Genomic DNA, 21469 nt, shown 5'->3' with positions numbered 1-21469 from the left:
TCTGTGGTGTGGCATGGGACCTCTGGGGCACACTGAGAATGTGTCAGGTTTTTACAGCCAAGCAAAGTGAGAATATGAAGTTGTATTGTGGTCGGAGGAAAGGGATGCAAACAACACGAGAGTGCAGCTACTGCACAGTGCTGTACAGTACAAATGACAAGTAGGTCACTGCGGGGACCTGTACATCTGGAGTACAAGTGGAACACAGTTAAAGCAGAATAACCAGGACACAGTAATTAAATCATGGCCTTGGATTTAATTTATGAAGTGTTTCAGGCACACATTGCAGCATGAATCTGTGTTTACTGTGAAAGATTTTGTTTTCTGACGTCTGCTGAAGAAGAGGGAATTAAGATTGATCTGTCTCATGTCCAAAGGCTGTGTAAGACAATTGATGCATACAGCCTGCTACTGTCAAATGGTGACACTTCAAGCTTGGATCCTGGCACAATAAACCATTGCCAAGGGCTTCCCACTCAGTGAAAAGTCTTGACTTCAAAAGAAGAAAAGTGTAGGTAAGGAAGGCAAGGGTAAGATGAAACTCAATAGTACAGTTTTCTACAAAATGTACAAAATGCCTCTGGGTTTCCCTCTGTACCATTATTGCAGTGCCCTGAGTGCCAGAACATCAGAAGCGCTCTGGGATATATATGATCAACACATCTGTGTCTAGCATAATCAGTTAGACACATACCTCCCATGCACTGTAGAAGGATAAACCCTCCCTCGTGGATCAGAGATTCCTCTTCTATTCCCTTTGGATGAATCAAAGAACGGATCAATCAAAGAACCCAGAACCTGTTGGGTACTTCTGAGTTGCAAAAGCTGTGACTGGGACTAACCTTGATTAGGGTGTACTAAGTTAAGGTCTGCTGTTAACACTGTTATCAATTTCAATTTATTAACACTAATAATCAATTTCTGCTCCTGCATCCCCTTAAAATGGAGTAATTCTGCCTGTCGGACATAGGTGTTCTGAGGAATCCCATGTGCTTGGGAAGTGCTTGAAAACCCTTGGATAAAAGTCACTAGGAAAGAGAAGGGAGAGAGGGGAAAGTCTTGTTACATTGTTGACTTATGGTCAACGTTGTCCTCGAAATGCTGTTTTGTCATCAATATTTCTTCATTAGGAATAATGATTTTTCCACATTTACTGCCAGCTGATTCAAAGCCATCCAAAAGCAGAATGTGTCATGAACCTCTAAAATGCATTCGCTGGCGAACTCTAAACAGAAATGATTAGAAAAATAACACAGCGGAAATACTGCCTGTCTTGAGGCTGCTAGGGGAACTTTTAGTGAGATATTTTGTTCAATGTATTTATCTATTTTCAAAGTGTTCTTGGTACTGTTTTGAAAAGGCAGTGTGCTGTATTTTTTTAGTTCTTTCTTGCATTGCATATCAGGGCTGCAGTGAGAGCTGGGGAATACACTTAGCTGATCAAGGGAAATGGTGTAATTGATAGGCACTGAGGATATGACCTTGTGGTGTATTCCCACTGTATGGTTAGGTGGGAAACAGTTTTTTCCATCATGCCGAGTTTTTTGAGATATCAACGTTTTTCCCCCACGTTTCAGCAAATGCAGAACCTTCCTACTTTGATGCTTTTATCAGAAAATTATCCCCTATCTCTTCTCTACATAGAATGCATGCTTTGAATTCATGAGTTTAAGCCTTTTGTGGAGAGGTTTGCACATTTTCTCTCTGCCTTCTCTGCTCTTGGCATCTGTAGTTGCTGCCTGAATTGTCTGTGTTAGTCACTGTACATCACAATGGTGCTGCCAATGGCTTAATGTCTAAGTAGGTATGACAGAAAAATAATGCTGCAGTCTACAAAAGGCTACTGAAGTCCCTGGATGTACAAACAGGAGCATCTCAAGCCACCTGTGTGGAGTTACATTGCCTTTATCCTCAGCTCCAGTGTGATTGCTATCGGAATATTACTGCCGTAAGGATTGGTATGACATGTACCTATTCCATCATCCATCTTCAGTGGTGGATGTTTGTCCCATTTGCTCATGTCCCTAATCTGACATTTAAAAGTGATGCATGTCCCAGATAAGGTTGAACACCCTGTGCCTAATTCCTCATCTCCAGATTGTGCCCAGTTTCTGGCCAAATCTTAAGAGCTTTGCTGAGTAACACCTCAGATTACGGCCTTCCTGTTCATCTTCACAGTTGAAACCTGCATCCAAGCTCCAGTGACCTTGAATCTCTGCAACATCCTTTTCAATAAATGCAGTTTCTCTCTATTCATGCTCAACTACCTGCAGAAATAACTCTCTGGCTTTTAACTTAGGCCAGATAATTTTTGCCTCTTAGTCATAGAGTCATAGAATATCCTGAGTCGAAAGGGGCCCACAAGGATCATCAAATCCAACTCCTAAACATCTCTCCTCTGGTTTCATTTCTGCCTCATATCAAACAGAAGCTTCATGTCTTTACCTGCATGACCTGTAATGACCTATTCCCACCCTTCTTCCTCTAGTAGTCTCTAGTGACATACCAACTCATCCTTCCCATCTGAAGCTGTCTATGTTCAACCTTCAAGCACTTACATTCTCTTTTGTGTTGTCTTTGTCCTTTCTTCAGAAGCATTCCATTAAACTTCCTTTAAACTCCCTCCGGGTCCTCTTTCAAATTCTTCCTTAACCTTTTCCTTTGCTCTGCTTTCTACAGACTCCTTGTCAACAGTGAAACATTTAGAGTTCTGAGACCACGGCTCCCCTCGCTGACTGGTTTTGTCTGATCGTTTCCTTCTATTTCCTATCACTACCTGGTTGTTATTGCTTGTATTAGGTTGTAAACTCCTGCAGTTGGGCCCTTCTTTGAATTCTGTGTTTTCCCAATACACAGCAGAATGGATCTATTCTATAATCTGAGTAGCCAGGATCTGTGGTGTTATAGGCAAAAACCATGTGAGAGTAATGAGATAATAAGAAGTTAGAACATGGTATCATGTGCAATATGAGCTCCTCTTCTCCCTTTCCCCTCTTCCTTCAGATTCACAATATTTCAAATTTTTTACACAGCAGAAGACAGTAAGTGAGGAGGTTTCAGAATAGAGTATAGCAGCTGATGTATCCTTTCAGCTGCTGAAGTGTTTCTGTGTAATGCACTCACTAACTGTGGCATTTTCAGCAGGGAAGCCTCTCTGGGCACTTCTGTATGTGCCCCCAAGGTAAGACCACCATGTGGCAGCCAGGCTGGGCTGAAGGAAGGTCACAGCACGGCCAAGGTTATGAACCTCTTTCATGCAAAAATAGAGAACTCCGGTCTCCCAGGCTTGCTGCCAACATATCGCCTTCTAGTTTTGCTGAAATGATCTTGAAAAAGGATCTAAAAAGGGCTGAAGGGGCAAAAGAAGAATGTTGAAATGACATAGTTTCTCATCTTCATGCAGTTTAGTGCTAATTTTGTCCTTTGTCTTTAAGCTGCCTTTTAAATGCTGCTTGTGGAAAGCAAATGGGTCACGTTGTTCTGTGTTTCTACTGTAATACGCTGCCTGCTATTTTTCTCTTAGATTATTTGTGTAATCTTTTTTGTGCAATCTGTTTGTTCTTGAGTCTTGCAAACTTTGCCTTTTGCTACTTCTTTCCCAATAAGCAGTGCAACTTGTTCTGTGTTCACTCTTGGGTATTCTGCACACAACGGACTGGGTTATTTGAGACAGTGTGAAAATATTAAAATAGGGAACATGTGTGGGCACTTAATTGTGGTGAGCCCAACCACAAATACCTTCGCCGTTGGTAACTGGCACAGAGGAAAAGCAGACCTTTGTTTTGTTTTTATCAGACATAATGATAGATACATTGTTTTTAGTGGGGTTTTTCTGGTTTTCTAAGGAAATGAGGCTTGTGCAATCACACTGCCTGTGTGCATGTGCCTGTCTGCTTGTCAGTTCCTCCTTCACCAACACTTGAAACTAATAGCCATTTTCAACTACATTTGAGTGAGTTGCAGGACTTGGGAGAAGAGACAGGTTTTTGCAGAAGCCTTGTGAGTTCCCAGGTTACACCGAGGTCTGCAGAAGGTGCAGTCTCCAGTGATCGCACTGCTGCAAACCAGATCGGTTGTGTATTTGCCCATGGGCCTTTAAGTGGATCCAGCCACCCAACTGTTAGCTCCCAAATTTGAATATTTTGGCTTATTTGTTTTTACCTTTTGGGTGAGTGAGTCAGTTGGGAGAGTTGCTAGGCACAGAGCTTGTGTTTTGATTCTCACTGGAGTGGCCACGTCTCATGAAAAACATGGTTTGCTCAAGGCCACAGTGTTATAATTTGCATATAAACTTACAAAAAAGGAAGCTTTCTTTAAACTTTCCTGTGTGAGAGTTTATAGGAGTATTTCTGTCTGTGTACTTAATAGCAGAAACTGGACTTCTCATAAATGTAGACAGGTTAAGTCTGTTGCTGCCTCAGTGGGAATCTTCTGTGGAAAAACCCAGAAAGAGGAAGGAAAGCCTCAGGAAATGAACATAAAGGGGAGAAGTTGGCCAAGATTCACGTTGGGCTACTCTTTGGTTTGTATCTGACCACCAGCAGTGTAGTTGGGGAATACCTCAGAGCCATGGGGGAATGTAGCCTCAGGGCACCTTTGGGAGGCAGAGAAGATGTCTTGATGCCCTTTGCTCAAAGAGGGGACAGAGATACAAAAGCAGTGAGTGACTTGTCAGAGATTACAGGAGTATGTATTTGAGTTAGGAAACAGACCCAGGTCTCCTGGCACAAGCACAGCCAGAAGTATGGTCTCCATGTAGACAGCTTCTTCAGCAAATGGAGAGATGCCTTGGTCAAAGAGGAAGATAAATGCTGAAGCACACAAGAGCTGGCTAAATTACGAATGTGAGAAGAGAAGGAGGGGTTGAAAAGATTCCCACATGTTCTGCTCAGATGTTAACAAAGAAAGCTGAGAAGTGTTTGCATAGACACTACATTATTCCATGTCCAAATGCCTCATAAAAATAATACCGGATGATCACAGAATGGCACACTAGGGAAAATAAATTCTTCAGCGGAATATTCCCTCTGGAAAAACACTGTGTAAAGTAATACACTAATGGCTTTCAATTTCATGTTTTATATATAGAGATATTAACTGCTCCCCAGACGTCTCTTCGTATTACAGCCCAGCTACACGAGATGTTTGGAGAAGGCCCTGGAGCAGCTCTCTGCTGTCCACACCAGGGCTCAGCAGGGCTCTCCTGTGCTACACAGGAGGTGTCTTCTGCCTCCTTCTCAGTGTAGTGCTCGCTCCTGTGGTTCTCTTGAGTGGGTTTCGGTTTTTTCTTCCTAGCCCTCATGGTTTTTTCCATTCTTCCCCCATGCTCTGTAGCCTCACTACCATGCTGGGAAACCTGAATTCCTTTTCTGCTAATAAAAAAGGAGTCCTCTCTAGAAGAGTTACAGTGGAGTGATTAAAGCACGACAGTGACAATCAAAACCCTAATAACAAATGCTAAGGAAAGTTAGGTTTAAATACATCATTATTAATTCCATTTGGGGGATTTCCAGACTTGTCTGGATTTATCTGGTGAGTTCTCCCTCCACATTGCCCAGGCTGGGAGCTGTTTGAGTCAGGAACTGTCTGTCCTGTATAAAGCCAACTACAGTTATGCCATTGTAGCAAATCATAATGATCTGGGTTCTTTTCCAAGCTTTCCTAATATATCTCAAATGTGTATATATATCATCCTGCCACATCCTGAGGGATCCAAAAGTAGCTTACATGCTTTGTTCCCTTAATATAGCTTGCTGGAGTGTGGGACAGGCAGGAAAGAAGTCATGAGTGTGGGGACATTGTTAGTTCACAGTGAAGGGCAGTCCTGCTCTTGAGATGACAAGACAGGTCTAACTTGTAGAAGATGTGAAGTATTGGCATGAAAAGGCCAATAAAGAGACCATTGTATGAGAGAGCATTATATCACTACTGGATTATGTAAATATTATCAGGTACATATTATTTCTATATGCCTTTATGAATAATTCTGTATTGAACTCAGTCTGCTTTCCTTTTTGTACCTCAGCTCTTGCTTCCCTTCCCATGCTCACTGACCACTCCACCCATGAAGCCTTCAAGAAGTGCAGGGTCCCAAGGCTGCTGTCACCACAGTTATTCCTAAACTGGAGGGTACCATTTTGAGTGGGGTGATGCCCCAGATCATAGTTGCTTTGTTACCTTTGTTGGGGTTCTCCTGTGTAGTGTGGCTGGCCTTGTCCTTAATGCCTTCCAATGTAAGGACGTCAGAACTTCAGGGGCTATCTCCATTTTCTAGAACCCAAATGGCAGAGAAAAATGGCAAAGGTTTGCCTTCTACCCACCTCTTCCATCACCTCTGCACCACGGTTTTCCCTAGGGAAATGTTTTTCCCATGAGCTAAGGAAATCTTGTCTTCGCTTTGAAACTATCTGCCGCATAGCATCTTTAGCAACAATCTGAGCAAGGCAGCAAGCCTTTTGTACATGCATATCTACAGACTTTTTTGTTATGCATTTGTGTCTGACACTAAGGACCTTTTTCAGAAACAGAGCTCTTAAGGCTTGTCTGTACTTAGAGTCTTTACCAGCAGTTTCTGATACACCTTTCTTGAAGGATGGTAAGAATAAAGTATCCACACATCAGTTTCTTTAGGAATAGTTTCTGTGCTTTAAATAGACAGAATATCTTAATCTGTATTAATCTTTGAACAGAAAAAAAAAAAAGTAATTGGCTCCATTGAGAGAATTGGTTTAAGCTAGATAAGCAAAAACTTCTCTTTAAATTGTGCTGCCATCAGGCAGCTTTATGAGGCCTCCTATGACAAAATCCTTTCATGTGGAAGCAAGGCTTAAGGCACAGGTTTACCCCATCTAACTGAGGAGCTGAGGATGACTATATAGCTGGGTTAGATGATAGCTGAGTGTCTGTATCTGAAGCTCAAGATCCTTACAATGATTGCTGGCTTGCAGCACTACAGCTGACATGACTGCTGTTTTGGGAGCCAGTGCCAATCCTTTCTAGATCTTTTCATATGGACCAGCACCAAAGTACCTTCCAGTGGCACTGGATCTTTGCCAGCAGTAGCACAAATTGTTTTTCTGTGGACTGAGCTGCCACATCCCCCTCACCAGCCATGGCTGAGTGGAGGGACCTCCTGTGCAGCTGGGACAAGGGCCTTGCTTTGACTCCTGTCCTTTCCCTTTGGTGACAGGACGCTGTGCCCGCTGCGGGGAGAATGTTGTCGGAGAGGGCACCGGTTGCACAGCCATGGACCAAGTGTTCCACGTGGATTGCTTCACCTGCATAAAATGCAACAGCAAGCTGAGGGGACAACCTTTCTACGCTGTGGAGAAGAAAGCCTACTGTGAACCCTGCTACATTGTGAGTACCCGTTCCTTTTTGTGCCCTGATTTTAATGCACAGACATGGGAAACATTTATTTCTTTCATTGCTGTGGAGTTGCTTTACAGTTAAAATCTCACAACCCTGTGGCAGTACCATGAGCAACAGGTTTTTTTATGGTCTTCAGAAGAACTCTGATCTTTTCAGCTAACTGGGTGAATTACATTTCCTGGTCTGACTTCCCTCTGAAATGAAGTGGACACAGCAGGAGAAAGAGCTGGGTTTTGTGATGGTTTCATCTCTGTAAGGAGCAGACTATGCAGTCATTTTTTATCAGTAGTGTAGTTTTCAGCTTTCTGTGTTGAGAAATCTGATACCAAAATGGTTACAGACTGTGTGCCCAATAAGATTAAGGAGGTAGGATGCAAGAAAGCACTAAAATTGCTAAAATCAAGACTTTTGCCTTGCTTGATGGAAGACTTTCTACTGAACTAAGGGTCTTTGGATTAGATATCTTTTGAAGCTTACAGTACCCTAAAATTTCATTTCATGCCTCCAACAAGGTCTTAAAGCAAACAACTAACAGTTGCTCTGAGGAGCTACACGGTTTAAGAGACTCTCATAACAAGTAGCTGGAACCAGTTGCACAGGTGCAAATTAAAGAAGCATCCCATAATGAGCCTGAGGCTTTACCTTGATCTGACCTTAGCATCCAGTATATAAGGATTATCCTTGTAACTTAGAGTAAGAAAAGCGCTGGAACATTCTTAAAACACTGACAGATCTTTCTTTAAACTTCCAGTTTTGAGTTCTTACAAACACTGGATAATTGGATTTACACTTCTGAAAGTAAAAATTGATGTTTTTCATGACATTTCTGTCATTCCAGTGATAATTAAAGCAATAATACTAAAATATTTCTGAAAATGCCACCAATATTTCATTTTTCTCTCTATTTCTACAGAGCCTTCACAGTGAGATTGTTACAGAAATACTGAATATAAAAAGGGAAGATTGTGTCTTACTTACAATGGCAGTGATAGATGGGCCTTGTTAAATTGATTTTAAAAACTAAATGGTCTTTTGGTGGAATATGTACCTTTTAAATAATTTCTATTTTTGTTTGCACTAAAATGATTGCGCCATAAAAAAATTAAGTTTTGTTTTGTGGCAAGTTTAACCGCGTGCAAAGCGCTGAAGACTCTAGGAAGGTGCATTCATAATGTAATTGGAGCAACTTTATGTAACTAGAATTAAACATTTCATTGACTTCAGGCTGGAATTGACTTCATCTGCTTGCAGATTGATACTTTCTTTTCTTCTTTTTTAAATCAAGCACGCATTCTACACCACTCATCTGCTTTAGTTTGGGAAAACATCTGCATTAGCCACTGTAGTAATGGTTTAAGATTATTTAATCCCATTACTTATACACTTCATTAGCCTGAGTGAATTGTTGGCAGGGGTTCAGTAAACTTCCTACATTGGGAGATAAAAGGATAAAAAAGGAAAGGGAGAAGGATTCTGTTCCTCATTTTCTTTCAAATTTATCTTCTATCTATTTAAGGGATAAAGGAACGATAATTGCCTGGTTGCATCTGCGTTTGTATGTTCTGTGATAGGGCTTTGCAGCTCTGAGTACAGAGGAAGGAGTAAACGTTTAATAGCTTCCTTTTATATAACCAGAAGGGGCCTTTAAATGTTTATCCATGCAGTCCACAAAAACATGGTTATGGAGTTAACCCAAAACACGTCTGGACCCATCTGCTGCTGCACATGCAGGGGAAAGGATGGCGATGCTGATGGGGCTACATATATGTAGCTGGGCAGCTGGTACTGTGAGTGAAAAATGGGGAGCAGGAAGCTGGCAGTCTGATGCAGTAAAGAAGAAAAAAACCAAAACCCCAAGCACATATTAAACTCTTGAATGTGGAAGAAACAAGTGCTGGGAGCTTATGTCTCAGTGTCTTTCAGAAAGCTCAGGACTCTGCTGTGTTGAAAGAGAGATCTGCAAGGGATCTAGGCTTCTGCCATCCTCTGGCTTTAGGCCTGAGGAATTTGTGTCCTAGAGCATATGTCTCATTGATTTTTCAGTGGAATGAAGCCTGCATTGGCTTCAGTAGGATAATGAATGCTTAAGTACACTGAGGCTTTGAGCTAGGCTTGCAAGTTGTTCTTGCAGATGAATGAGACCCTTAAATTGATGAGGCACAGTCTGACTGCTTTTGTCTTCAGATGCCTTTAGATGTGTGATGCAGTTATCCTGAGCTCAGAGTTAATGACCTGCTTAAAATCTAGCCTGTCTAGCCACATTCTGCTGAACTGTGGCCTCTGATTATTTTTGTTTTGGTTTGGGGTTTTTTCCCCTTTCTTTTTGGTTGGTTGGTTGACTGGTTTGGGGGGGGGTTGGTTGTTTGGTTTTTGAAGGTGGGTGGGGTATTTTTTGTTTCCCAAAGTCCCTGTAACAGAAAATAGCTTGGATACTAGGAATCCTAGATCTGTAGAAAGTCAGTGGGACTGAAGTATCTTGACTCAGATTCCTCTGGAGCTGAATTCCCATAGAAGGTACAGCAGATGTGACTGGCCCAAAACTGCACAGCTAATTCATGGCAGTGGCCAGCTGAGAAAACAGGGTTCTCAGCTGGTGTAAGTGTGATTAATTCAGTGAAACTTGTTTCTGGTCTACCTAATTCACACTGATTTTTAGCACACATCCCTGTTTTCCCAAGTCGAAAACTCTTGACCTCTTACGCAAGTCATAGAGGCTTAATTTATATAAAGAAAATAAACGAATACTTGCCTAGTTACACTGGCCTAGTTGTGATATATAAATTCTTGAAGCCTTTGATTATTTTTTAATAATTCACTGATGCAACTTGTGGCCTTATGCACACAAAAACTATGCACAAAAATAAAAATAAATGTTTTTAAACAATTAGAATTGGCTAATCTTCTCAGTTTGTTGTGTGACTCTTCTTAGCTGTGGTGTAGTGAAGCCATAATTAAGATTTCTGTGAAGAGCTGTATTTAATTACTGGTTAGCCAGTACCAAGCCTAAATAGCCTGCAGAAGGGATTTTCTTTGTTATTTTTGTTTCTGGTTTTATTTATCAGTGATCCAATTAAGATGAAATTCCCCAAAAGTCTGAATTAACATCTAAGGAAATCAATCACCTGTTTGAAAAGAAATATTTTTCTTAATGGGAGTTTGAGTACCAGAGTTATTTTCTTTCACACAAAAATCCCCCCACCCAAAAGCCCATCACTATCATTTCCTGTTACATTTTCTGAGTGCAGCGAGTTCTGTTGCCAATGTGTTTGCTGGTTTTGCTCTGCATCCAAGGATTCTTTCATTATTGATGTTATTTCTAAAAGAGTACCAGTCTTCTCCATTAAGACTCTTCTGCTGAACTAAAAGCAACTGTAAAAACTAAAGTGTTAATAGGAGACAGATGTTTCCCAGTCATGATGACAGTCAAGTTAACATTTGAAATACCATGATAGAGTTTCCAGTGTAACCAGTGCGCTGCTGTGCACGTGATGAATGCCGTGTCTGCAGTATGTTATCAGTATATTTCCCCCCTCCCTTACTGGGCAAATTACTGACAAAAGAACATTTGGTTTGCTTCCTCTTAGTAGTTGAAGAGATTTTAACACTGGACTGAGAGCAGGGAAAAGGCTAAGCGTAATATCAGTGGAACTGTTGTTATAAAAGACTGAAGAGCAAGATGTTGAGCAGTGCCAGCTGTCTGCTGTCCAAATACCGTGTTATCATAAGGACTGAGCACAAGGTTAACCAGACACACCAGTCTGGCAAGAGTGATGCTGCTGTTTTGTGAATGGGGTGTTCTTTGATGTCCAGATAACTTTCTCCAGGATGTGGAAATTTTCTTCCATTCTTACTCCCCTCTCCTGACAGTCTGGCGGTTGGCAGCTGGAGATGTGCGCTCTGAGGTGAGGGCTGGGAGGGGCTGAGCTCCTGCAGTTACTGCAGAATGCAGCAAGACCTTGCTGATGCTCCTGGTCCCTCAGGATTTCTTCTGTTGTGTCCCAGTCAATGTGACCTAGGAGAGGACCATGGTGGGACTGGGAAGGGTACAAGAAAGCAGAAATAGCCAGAGTCAGATGAAAGACTTCAGAGAAGTGGTGGGCTAGAAATGGTGAAGGATTGATTGAAGGAGGAGGAGAAAGAAACTCTCATTTCTGTCAAGCTGCATCAGGGCAGATGGTGGGTATGCTCTGTAGTGTCCTGTGGAGACCCAGGGATTGAGGTTTCCTATTTCTGCTGAGAACAGTGAGATATTGAGGACAATATCTTAAACCCATCCCCAAAGATCACTTACAAGGATTTTTTGCAGGTGAAGTTCATCTTTCCTTAGTGTTGAAGCTGTGGAAGTGCTTGAAGGAAGAAGAATTATGCACGGGAGTCTTGCCCTGGTTATTTCTGTTCCCCAGCTTTGAACTTGGGATCATAGTGCTCCACCTTTTTTTTTCTTCCCCCCCTCAATTACTTGTTTTGTGAGCAGAAAAAGGTATATCTTAGAGGGTTTTTTTCTCTTAAAATCTTCTAACTTCCTGGCCTATCAGTGGCTGTAGTTCAGTAGGAGAAGATAGTTCAGGACAGACCACAAGAGAAATGCTTTTAAGAAATGGTACAAATGAGAGCCATTGGTGCCATGGAGCATCCTGGGAAAGCTTAAATTTGCTAATAATTCTAAAATGTCAGTGTTAACTCAATTTGTGCTCATTCAAATCTCTGGTGAGACTGTATTGGCTTCAGTGTGACTGGTATTGTAAACCTCGCCCTGTGTGCACGTGAGTGTGGTTGGTTGAAAGCTGTGCAAGAGCAGCTTCCTGCAGCACATAGGGTTTAAAGTGTAAGGTTGTTCCCTGCAGTAAAACTACATCTATTTTTAAAAATAATTCTGCAATTTGTAAGCAGGGATTACAGCACTAATTTAGCAACTATGTAACAATTTAAATTGGACCAGAAAAGAGAAACTATAATTTAAAGATTTTTTTTTTTATGATACAAGTTTTCTTCTTTTTAAAGTAAAAAGCCCTTTATTCTTGTTTTTGTCAAGCAACGTATTGAATTTGAGAGTAATTTATGGAAAGTGCTGCCAGCATGGTATTGCAAGTGCTCCACAATTTGAATTTAAACTGCTCAATGGGATCATTAAGACTATTATGCCTGCTTTCCAAAGAGTTTGAATTCAAAATGACAACTGGAACAAAAATATAAAATAAACTAAAGAGAAGTCACGCACTCTTTGCGTGGTGGAATTTTTCTGCCCTCGAAATATTTCATTGAGATCAATGCTGCTCTTCAATCCTCTCCTAGAAAAAAGCTGGTGTTGCTAGTTTTAGTTCGGAGCTCCTGTGTGAGTCATCGGCAGCAGGGAGCTGAACCTGTGACCCGTGGATCGAAAAGCATTAAGGCTCAGCTCCTGTGGCACAGAGATGGAGCTGGGCTGTGCCAGGCAGCAGCAGGCTCAGCCCTGGGTATTTCTTACCCTGAACAGAAGTGGTCCATGGGCATAGCAGCCACAAAACAGGTCCAGAGTTTTGGCTCGCGCACTGGTGTGTTTTATTGCTACTGATTATTAGCATTGATAATTTTGCTAGTCTGCACCCAGTTGGTAATTCCATGGAAAAAAACATAATGTCAAGGGAAATCTGTTACATCTAATAAACTGATCATTTGTAAAAGGGAAAAATTAGTAAATCCCTTAAGAGTGTAGCAGCCCTTTCTATTGATACTACCCAGCGACAGCTGATACAAAAAAATAGAGACAGAGGGTGGAGGAGGAGTAGTGCCTGTAAGCTCAACTCTACTACTTTGACTGGTAAATGTTCTTGTGCAATCAGGGCACAGATAGAGGAGGACGGGATGCTATTGCATAAGCTGCACCTGGAGCTTCCAGGAGTCCAGGTCTAGGAGGTACAAAAACGTGTGAGAGAATATGTCGATGAAGCAGCTTCTGTCAGAACTGGGACAGCTGAACTTAGCTGACCCTCTGGAAGACTGCATCTGTTTTTTCAATGGCCTACCAGCTGTTACAGGGGATGGGTCATGCCTCTTATTTTGTCACAAGGCAAGGGAAAAGGTTCCTTTGCAGGGGTGGATGGGTGGGGGAGTCAGCAGAGGTCAATAACCTCCTTTCTAAACTGGAATTATAAAGAAAGAGGAGAAAGTGTACCGTGAGATGATGAGGTAATGCTTTACAGAGACTCTTCTGTAGAGACCCAGAGGCTCATATTAAAGAAGACAGGGCCAATTCATCTTGCTGTCCAACAAGGACAGGACAAGAAGCTTGCAAATCAAGCCTGTAAGAAGGAAAATTCATAGTGTTCTTGGAAGACATGAGAGTGAGCCCTGCCAAGAATTGCATTGGGCTCACCTTGGTGGTGGATTCTGAGACCAATATACCTTGGTGTAATTGACTTTCCAGAAAGCTGACTAGAGTGTTGCTTTAGAGGAAGACCAGCTATGGATTGTGGAGGTAGAGAACAGTGTCACAAGGGGGATATTTTTGGTAAAGTACCATAGTGCTGGACAGCGTTTTAATAGATACGTTTGTGTTGGAAGATCAGGCATGAAATGCTGATGAACTATTCACTGACGTCTTGGTGGTACAAAGTTTTGTTAAGTATGGATCACTTTTCATTCCTTTTCATGGCCCCTATTTAAAAATTTGTCCATATTAAGTGACGAGCCCTCCTCCACACCTGGGCTTGCTTGAGATTTTTGTGATGACTTGCTAGAATCCAGATCTTTCCTCCTGTGTGTGTTGGCAGCCATAACAACTTGAATTGTAGTCTTGTCTCTGCCTTGTGCTTTTATAATTAGAGGCATTTTTCATATTTTGATTATATGAACTAAGCGTTGATTTGACATGTATAATCTAGAAAAACTATACCATGGGAAATGAAGAGTTCTTAGTGACTGAAAAGATGATACTGCGAAGGACCAGCTGCTGCCATTCAGAGAATTTCTTGCCTCACAGGGTGAATTCCACTGACCAACTGTATATTCTTTGGAAGAAAATAGTCTCCCTCTCTGCAGGACTAATGGGATTTTATGGTTCCTGGCTATAGATCCACTTAGGGATCATGCTACAGTAGAGGGGATGGCGAAGTCATTTAGCAATGGATTTTAGCTGTGTGTTGAGCTTTCCCTATGGAATGTATCCCAAAGCTTGTGGCCTTTGCAAGTTAGCAGAAATGGCTTATAAGGAAAGAATAACATCTTTGTAGTGTCTTCCTCATTTGCAGTCATGTGTAGATGGCTATTGGCAAGTTACATCCAGTGTTTACAGTGTTCATCTCTTTTCTTTCATCTGTTCTTCACCACCTCCTCAGTGAACTACTTGCTGCTTTCACCCTCTGCTGCCCAAGCAGCATCTGGAGATACCACTGTAATAAACTCTCACTGTGGTGTGTCAGTGAATGAAAGTCTTTGTCTCTGAAAAACTTCTTGGTAAACAGCAAATCTGTGGAAAAGGCAGCAGCGTTGTCTCCATATTGCAGATGGAGATCTAACCCTGAGAAGTTTAAATGCAGTTTGTTTAGATCATGGATCACCACTGCTGGAAGCCTTCAAGGACAGGCAGGACAAACATTTCTTAGGAATGGTTAAGGTCTAGGCATGGGCAGACCTAGGGAGGTTTTTCTAGCCTTACTTGCTCTGGTTCTGAGCTTGAATTATGTGTCCAGGACCACAAACACATCCTGCGCTGTACAGCTCAGGTTTTCCACACCCCAGTTTTCTACCTATTTGCAGGTCAGCCTGCCAGGATCTGAGGTGAAGGAGCTACCTTTCTTTTCTTCCCCTCTTCCAATCACTGATGTTTAAGAGACTGGACAGGAATAAGCACAAACATCTGAAAGCTGAGTGTGGGCTCTTGGAAAACCCAGGAGGGTGGAAGGTACCATGACAGTGTTCCTTTCCATGCAGTCCTACTGCTTGCTTGTAACCCTGCATAGTTATTTGTCAATTCAAATGGCTGAAGACAATTATTCTGAAAAGGCTGTAATGTATTTGAAACGGGGTCTGTAATTTAGGTGTGTGTTTCCATCAGATCTGTGTATTATGGAGCTTTGTCCTTTCTAATGCAGTGATGTTAAAGCACTGCAGTGTCCAGACATAAAAAAATTGGAACTCACTGAAGTAAACAAACCATTAAGTATTGCTTATTTTTACCAGCGCCCCTGTGCAGAGCTGCTGGCAAAGCATGCTGCAGTATCTGTGAGTAACAGAGTTGAATCTGTCCTGGAATGGGTGTGTTTGGGTTTAGCAGGGATGGTTCCCTGAGCAGCCTTGAAGAGGGCAAAATCTTGTCTTGCTCACTCTCAATTCCAGATGCCCTCTTCCTTCAGTCCAGACAGTGATTTGCAAGCCTGAGTGCCAGGGAGCCCAGCAGGCTCTTGCAGCATGCCACTTGAGCCGTCTCCTTGGTGAAGCCACACTCCAAGGAATTTGCTCTGGCAAAAGCTCAGTCTGTGAGTCGATCCTCCCTCTAGTGTCTGCCTCCGCTCTTCACTCCAGGACATGATTTGTGTGCATGTGATGTTTGTTTGCAGTGGGGGAAACTGTTTAACTTGCCATCACGCACACAGAAACCCCAGTGGGCTTGGGAGATTCTGGTTGGAAAAAAACAAAATAATGTCAGTGTAGATGAAGTACAACAAATGGGAATGGTGACAGGAGAAAAAGTGTCTTGATTTTAAAAGTATGGAGAGTGTTTGGTACTCACATAGAAACAAAGCAAATTTTAAGACTATTGTTTAATTTCATCTGCATTGATTACAAAGCTATGGTCCAAGTACAATATTGACAGAAGAAATAAATAATCCACTGGGGTATTTTGGGCAGAAGGAAAACCAGATTATACCTTAACTCTGGTGCTGTGGCATTTGCTGGGGACAAGATATAACTGTGCACTGGTAGGTAGCAGCCTTCACAGGAGCAGGGAGGTTGATGTGGTCGCTGAGGTCCCGCGGTGTGTGCCCATCTCTACGAGGCCTCTGTGGGGGTTAGGCAGGGATGGCACCATGCACGTTGGGGAGCGTGGAGCTCATGGGGCATCTGGATTGCTGAAAATGGGTGATGAGATCCGCTCAGCGTTGTCCCTGCTTTTCCCTGGCTGCTGTTTCCTGGCAAACATTTGCCACAGAAGTACCATGGAGGTTTTCCACACCAGCCTGATGCTGTAACTGTCAAAGCAGACTTGCCACGCAGCTCTCTGAGGCAGTGCAGGAAGTGCAGGCAGTTAGAAACTGGTGGCTGTTCTCATGTTATGTGCCCATGTTTCAAAGGTTTTTGTTCTTGATAAAAATAGAGCTTTATGGGAAGAAATAAACCAAGAATCTTTGTGAACTCTTTGGTGTGAGGTTATAAAGCACAGATTTGATAGTCTTTAGTCACTATAGGAATGTGCTCCTACAGATGTTGGCCATCAAAAAAAGAAACTTCATATTGTTTTGATTTTTATTTTCTTGCTGAAGTAAATCTACTAATGTGTTTAATGCTGCTGCTCATTGTATTTGCATCCTTGCTGTTTGCCTCTTCAACACTGAGTGGCCTTCCAGATTCTCCTGTCACTTAATATTTTTTATGTAGGAGTTTTTTCAACTGCTTCAAAGATGTAAAAAGTAATGGTTATTGTGCCCAAAACCTAAAAGTTGCTGCTGACCAAGCCCAGATACTTTCCCTAGTTTGTGAAGGGAAATACAGCAAGAGGGGGGGAAAAATAACAGTGTTGAAATGTAAATTAATTCTCAGATGTTATCAGGGATTGAGATTTTAAGTATGAATATTCCATTAGCTCCTGACAAGGTAGTTTTTTGTTTAAGGTCATGTTTGAACCAATACACCATCTTGGCATTCCACCAACAAAGATATCTGTGTAAATGCAATCTCTGTTCAAGCCAGACAACACTTTAAAAAATTTATTTAATATTTCCTACAGCAAGCCATCTGTGACTGGTCACATTTTAGGAAGCAAATGAACATCATAGCAATGTTCACCAATCTCTTTGAGTAACTTCTAGACTTTTAAAATTAAATGTGCTGCCAAATATTTATGTTCTGTTGTGAAAAGAAAAATATTTGTTTGACATCCTAGATTCCCTGGCAATTTGCAGTCAGTTGCTCCTCTGAGGAGGTGTGCTTTTCTTGTGGGTGCTGCAGGGCCAAAGGAGGATGTGGGAATCCCTAAAGGTGCCTTTTGGGCTTCTCAGAAGGGAATGGGGGCAGCTGTAGCAGGATGGGGCTCTCTGGGGACAGAGAGAGGTTGAGCCCTGGGTCCTCCCACGGAGGGTGTGACAGGGCAGGCTGGGGGCCAGGTTGTGCCCAGCGCTGGCACTGGCCGGTAGGAGAGCGGTGGAACAGGCACAGGGGGCCATCACAGCATTCCTGCCAACATGCAAAAGGCTCAAGAGTTCCCAGAAAAGCCAAACCACTTAGCAGGATGTCTTCCAGTGCATCTGCCACAGGCACTGCAGACATCACCAAGGCAACCAAGTTGCCAGAATTTAGCAGCCGCAAAACAGAAGGAAAAATTAGTGATGGCCGAAATCATGGCTGCTAAAGGCCCTGATGGAGCTGAGCTGTGCTCTAAATCATATCTAGCATTTAGCAATAATTTTCAGAAAAGGTCTTGGTTTTTTTATCCAGTTCCACAGATTTATGGCTGACTTAAACTTGATCATTCTAAAGTAGTGAAATGCCTTTGTTCAAGGGCTTGGAAATTGTTATCCTCTTACTACATACAGGTACTAATTAACAAGTAAAATGTCTGAACTGTCCTGAAATAGTGAATTCTGTTTTGGAAAGACTGGAACATTCTCTAGAGTCCCTGGTGGCACAGCACCAATTTTTGCTAAGTACTGATTTGAAATGGTCCATATAATTTGCCTGTACTTACCACCTTGGGACTGTTGCAACCAGCAGAAGCCCAGGTGAGTCATCAGCCCATAACCTGTCCACATGTGTCTGTCACTATAGGAACAATGCCATACATAGAACATGAATATTCTTATATTCTGGAAAGAGGCCCTTGCAACAGAGTGGGGAGAGAAAGCAGTCCTGATTTGCTCTATTACCTCTGACAGTTTTACTTTCACTGTGGCATGGCAATAAGATTAAAGTTTTATAGTAATATCACCTCCATCCAGACAAAAAAAAAAAAATAAAACCTCTCCTCTCTGGTACTTAGATTTCAAACTCTTTTTATAGAGCCTCTGCATCTGTTAATAAAGTCCTTAATTCATTTTGAACATTTTATTGTCACTTTGGATAAAAGTTTAATCAGATAGAATTATTGCCCTTCTAATATTCCCTTAACCTTAGCATTTTAAACTTAGACCATATAATTTAAATTTTAAAATCACTCTTTTATAGACTTGAATGCCCCCATCTCTTTTTTAGAGGGTACTTTTGCACAGGAATGCTGTAGTCTGTCTTGAGGTCATGTGAAAACTTTAAAGGCTCTAATGCAAGCACTACTCACTTTCTACTGAAATGTCTTCCATGCCCTATTAATTACTTTAATGGTGACATGCTGGTTTAAGGGAGTTCTTTATTAATGCCACTAAATCTTTTTTTTATTGTTGTTTAAACACTTTTTCTTTCCTTTATGTAGATGTATTTAATCCCTTCTGTCTTTAAAATAAACGTGCGCATAGCCACACAAGGTGTTTGACATTTCCATCTTTCCATCTCAGGAGGATGTAGGGAGGACTTTGCTCCCTTGTCCACATCCCACCAGAGACATGCACATCTGTACTGTCTGTCTTCATGGGTTAGATTGTTGTAGTGGAAGTAATATTTGAAATCTGATCTCTCTCTTTCCAGAAATAATATACAGTGAATTTGCTTTTACTCTTCCAGGATGTTGAGATTGTAGAGGTCAGTTTGGATTTTTTTGCTGGAAGTGCAGCACTCCCAGTTCAAGAGAGGATTTGCCTGTGTTTGAGCCTTTTCCTAGCAAGGAGGACGTTGATTTGCTCTCCTGAACTAAGTAAGAGTATTCTAGTAGTCCATTTTTACTTCAAAGATGTATAGCTTTCACTATACTGGATTATTTATAGAGCAGCCCTTTTGCTGAACTAGGTAGCTGGTAAAACACTGACATCCATGCCTGCAGCTGGATTTTAGTCTATCAGGTTTCTTTTTTTTTTAAGGTAAAATCTTATACAAAATACCTATTCTTGATTCATCTTAGTTGCAGATTTTCTTGGTCTGGGAAGGGGAAGCAAGGTGTGAGCACAAAAAATGACTGAGGAATTGATTGCTTTTGGTTTGTTAACCCACTCTTGACAATGAGACCTAAACTCTTAGTAGTTAGTCATGTAATTCTTTAGTCACTTTAGAAAATGCTGTGTCTCCAATAACCATTGATGGTTTCACTATGGGACTCCTCACATTTGAGATCTATAAATAAACTTCACTGGTTTTAAAGAAAATCAGAATGAATTGTTAAAAAACTTGTGAAGAGGTTTCACCAACAGCAACTAGTTTTTTCTTTGGTGAAGAAGCAGTGGTTTAGGGCTTGGGTTGGGTTTTTTTTGTTTTCTTTGGGCAAAGTATGAAAGCTTGTGTTACACTGGAGGGTTTCTCTTGACCTCCTCTGTCCCAGATGATTTCCAGCTCCTAAAAACATCTGTACCCAGCTGGGTAATAGAGTTTCTGTGCAGCCCTCCGTGACTAATGTATACCTGTACATACACACAGACTTGCAGAGGAGGAATCTGGAAGCCTGAATTCAGTCTGAAATTATTTGGGATTTGCCCAGAAAAGGTATTCCTTCCTCTCGTGGACCTTCCCTCAGGTTTGTCCAAATCAATCTTCAATTATCAATAATACACTTTACTCTAGAGTGGGCAGAGCCGTTTGCTCACAACTGCTACTTGAATTTTGGAAGCAGGCAGGTCACTTATGCACTTTTACGGTACTAAAGGGTACCTTTTGCATTTTCAAACTTAGCTAAATGGCACCCTTTGCATTTTAGAATAAGTAGCTAATTAAATGGCAAGGCTGAGTGCTGTTTGAGCCGTGGGTTAGAGTCACTCTAACTTACATAAGGGACTGGATCCCATAAAACAAATTGGTTTAAGTTGTTGGCCTGCTCTCACTGATCCCAATTTAAATGTTTTCTTTAAAATTAATAGGAGCTGAATCTGATATGTGGTGCGCAAGTCAACGGGGCTAGTGAAAGACATGAGACATAGACCCCCTCTCATAAAGGGATCCTCTGGAGTGTGTGAAGAATCTAGACTGGCTTGATCAAAAGAATTTTCAATTTCTGTTTTTTAAAGTAGAAGTAAGGAAGATTCAAGTTAATTTTAGTGGAAATTCCCTAAAATTAACTGAAAAGCACAAGCCATACTTTTCCCCCCTCTAAACTTGTTTCTTTCCCTTTCCCCATGTGGTTACCTTGTTTATTTTTTAAATAAATAATCATATTTTAAAGCAGTATAAATAAATTTCAAAGTGTGCTCCAATGGGGTAGATAAATATATTCCATCTGCTGGGGAGTGATTATTAAATAATTCACCAGTGGCAAACCCAGGAGTGGTTATCCATTTTCCTCTCATTCATGGGTAATTTTTTCTGTATCCCGTAGGAGCTCATTATGTTTTCTTTGTACATAATGTTTAATAATTTTAAAATCTGGCACTAACCCCTCCATCTACAGATTCTTCAGTTTTTCCTAAGTATTTGTGCATGTGTACACATGTATGTATTGGCAGAAGAAGATATTTGTTTTCCTTCTTCCTTCTTTTTTTTTTTTTCATGTGGAGGGAATGTCAGGATTTATGTATGAAGTGAGGTGGGAAGTTGGAGGCAAATTTCCTCCAGCTGTGCAAGGGAGCTTCCTCCTGCACAGGTGGTGGGTGGGTCACATCCCTGGTCTTACCCTTGGGTGGCAATCAACAGAACTTCAGGGCTATGGCATTAATATGAACCTCATGCTTCAACACTTATAAACAAAGGAATAGGAAGCAAGGTGAGGGAGTGGGGCATTTGAAGAGCCCTGTCTCCTTTTTCTCAATGTTAGGAAGAATTTGGTTATCTTCTAAAGGGACCAAGAGTGAGCCCAACGAGCCTGGTTTGTGGGTAGGCAGCAAGCTATTACCTCATT

General features: G+C 41.6%; 1 protein-coding gene across 1 annotated transcript in view; it reads left to right on the top strand.

Moving 5' to 3' along the window:
- LPP (LIM domain containing preferred translocation partner in lipoma) overlaps positions 1 to 21469 on the top strand; it is a 255865-nt gene that overhangs the window by 204884 nt on the left and 29512 nt on the right. The window contains exon 8 of the mRNA XM_084212312.1: positions 7190 to 7359. Coding sequence (XP_084068438.1) covers positions 7190 to 7359 — 170 coding nt within the window. The remainder of the gene's footprint in view (positions 1 to 7189; positions 7360 to 21469) is intronic.

The sequence above is a fragment of the Fringilla coelebs genome (assembly GCF_963513975.1).
Source record: "Fringilla coelebs genome assembly, chromosome: 10".
In the NCBI taxonomy this organism is placed as follows: domain Eukaryota; kingdom Metazoa; phylum Chordata; class Aves; order Passeriformes; family Fringillidae; genus Fringilla; species Fringilla coelebs.
Note: the sequence above shows the minus strand (reverse complement) of the source record. Positions and strands in the feature narration are given on the sequence as shown.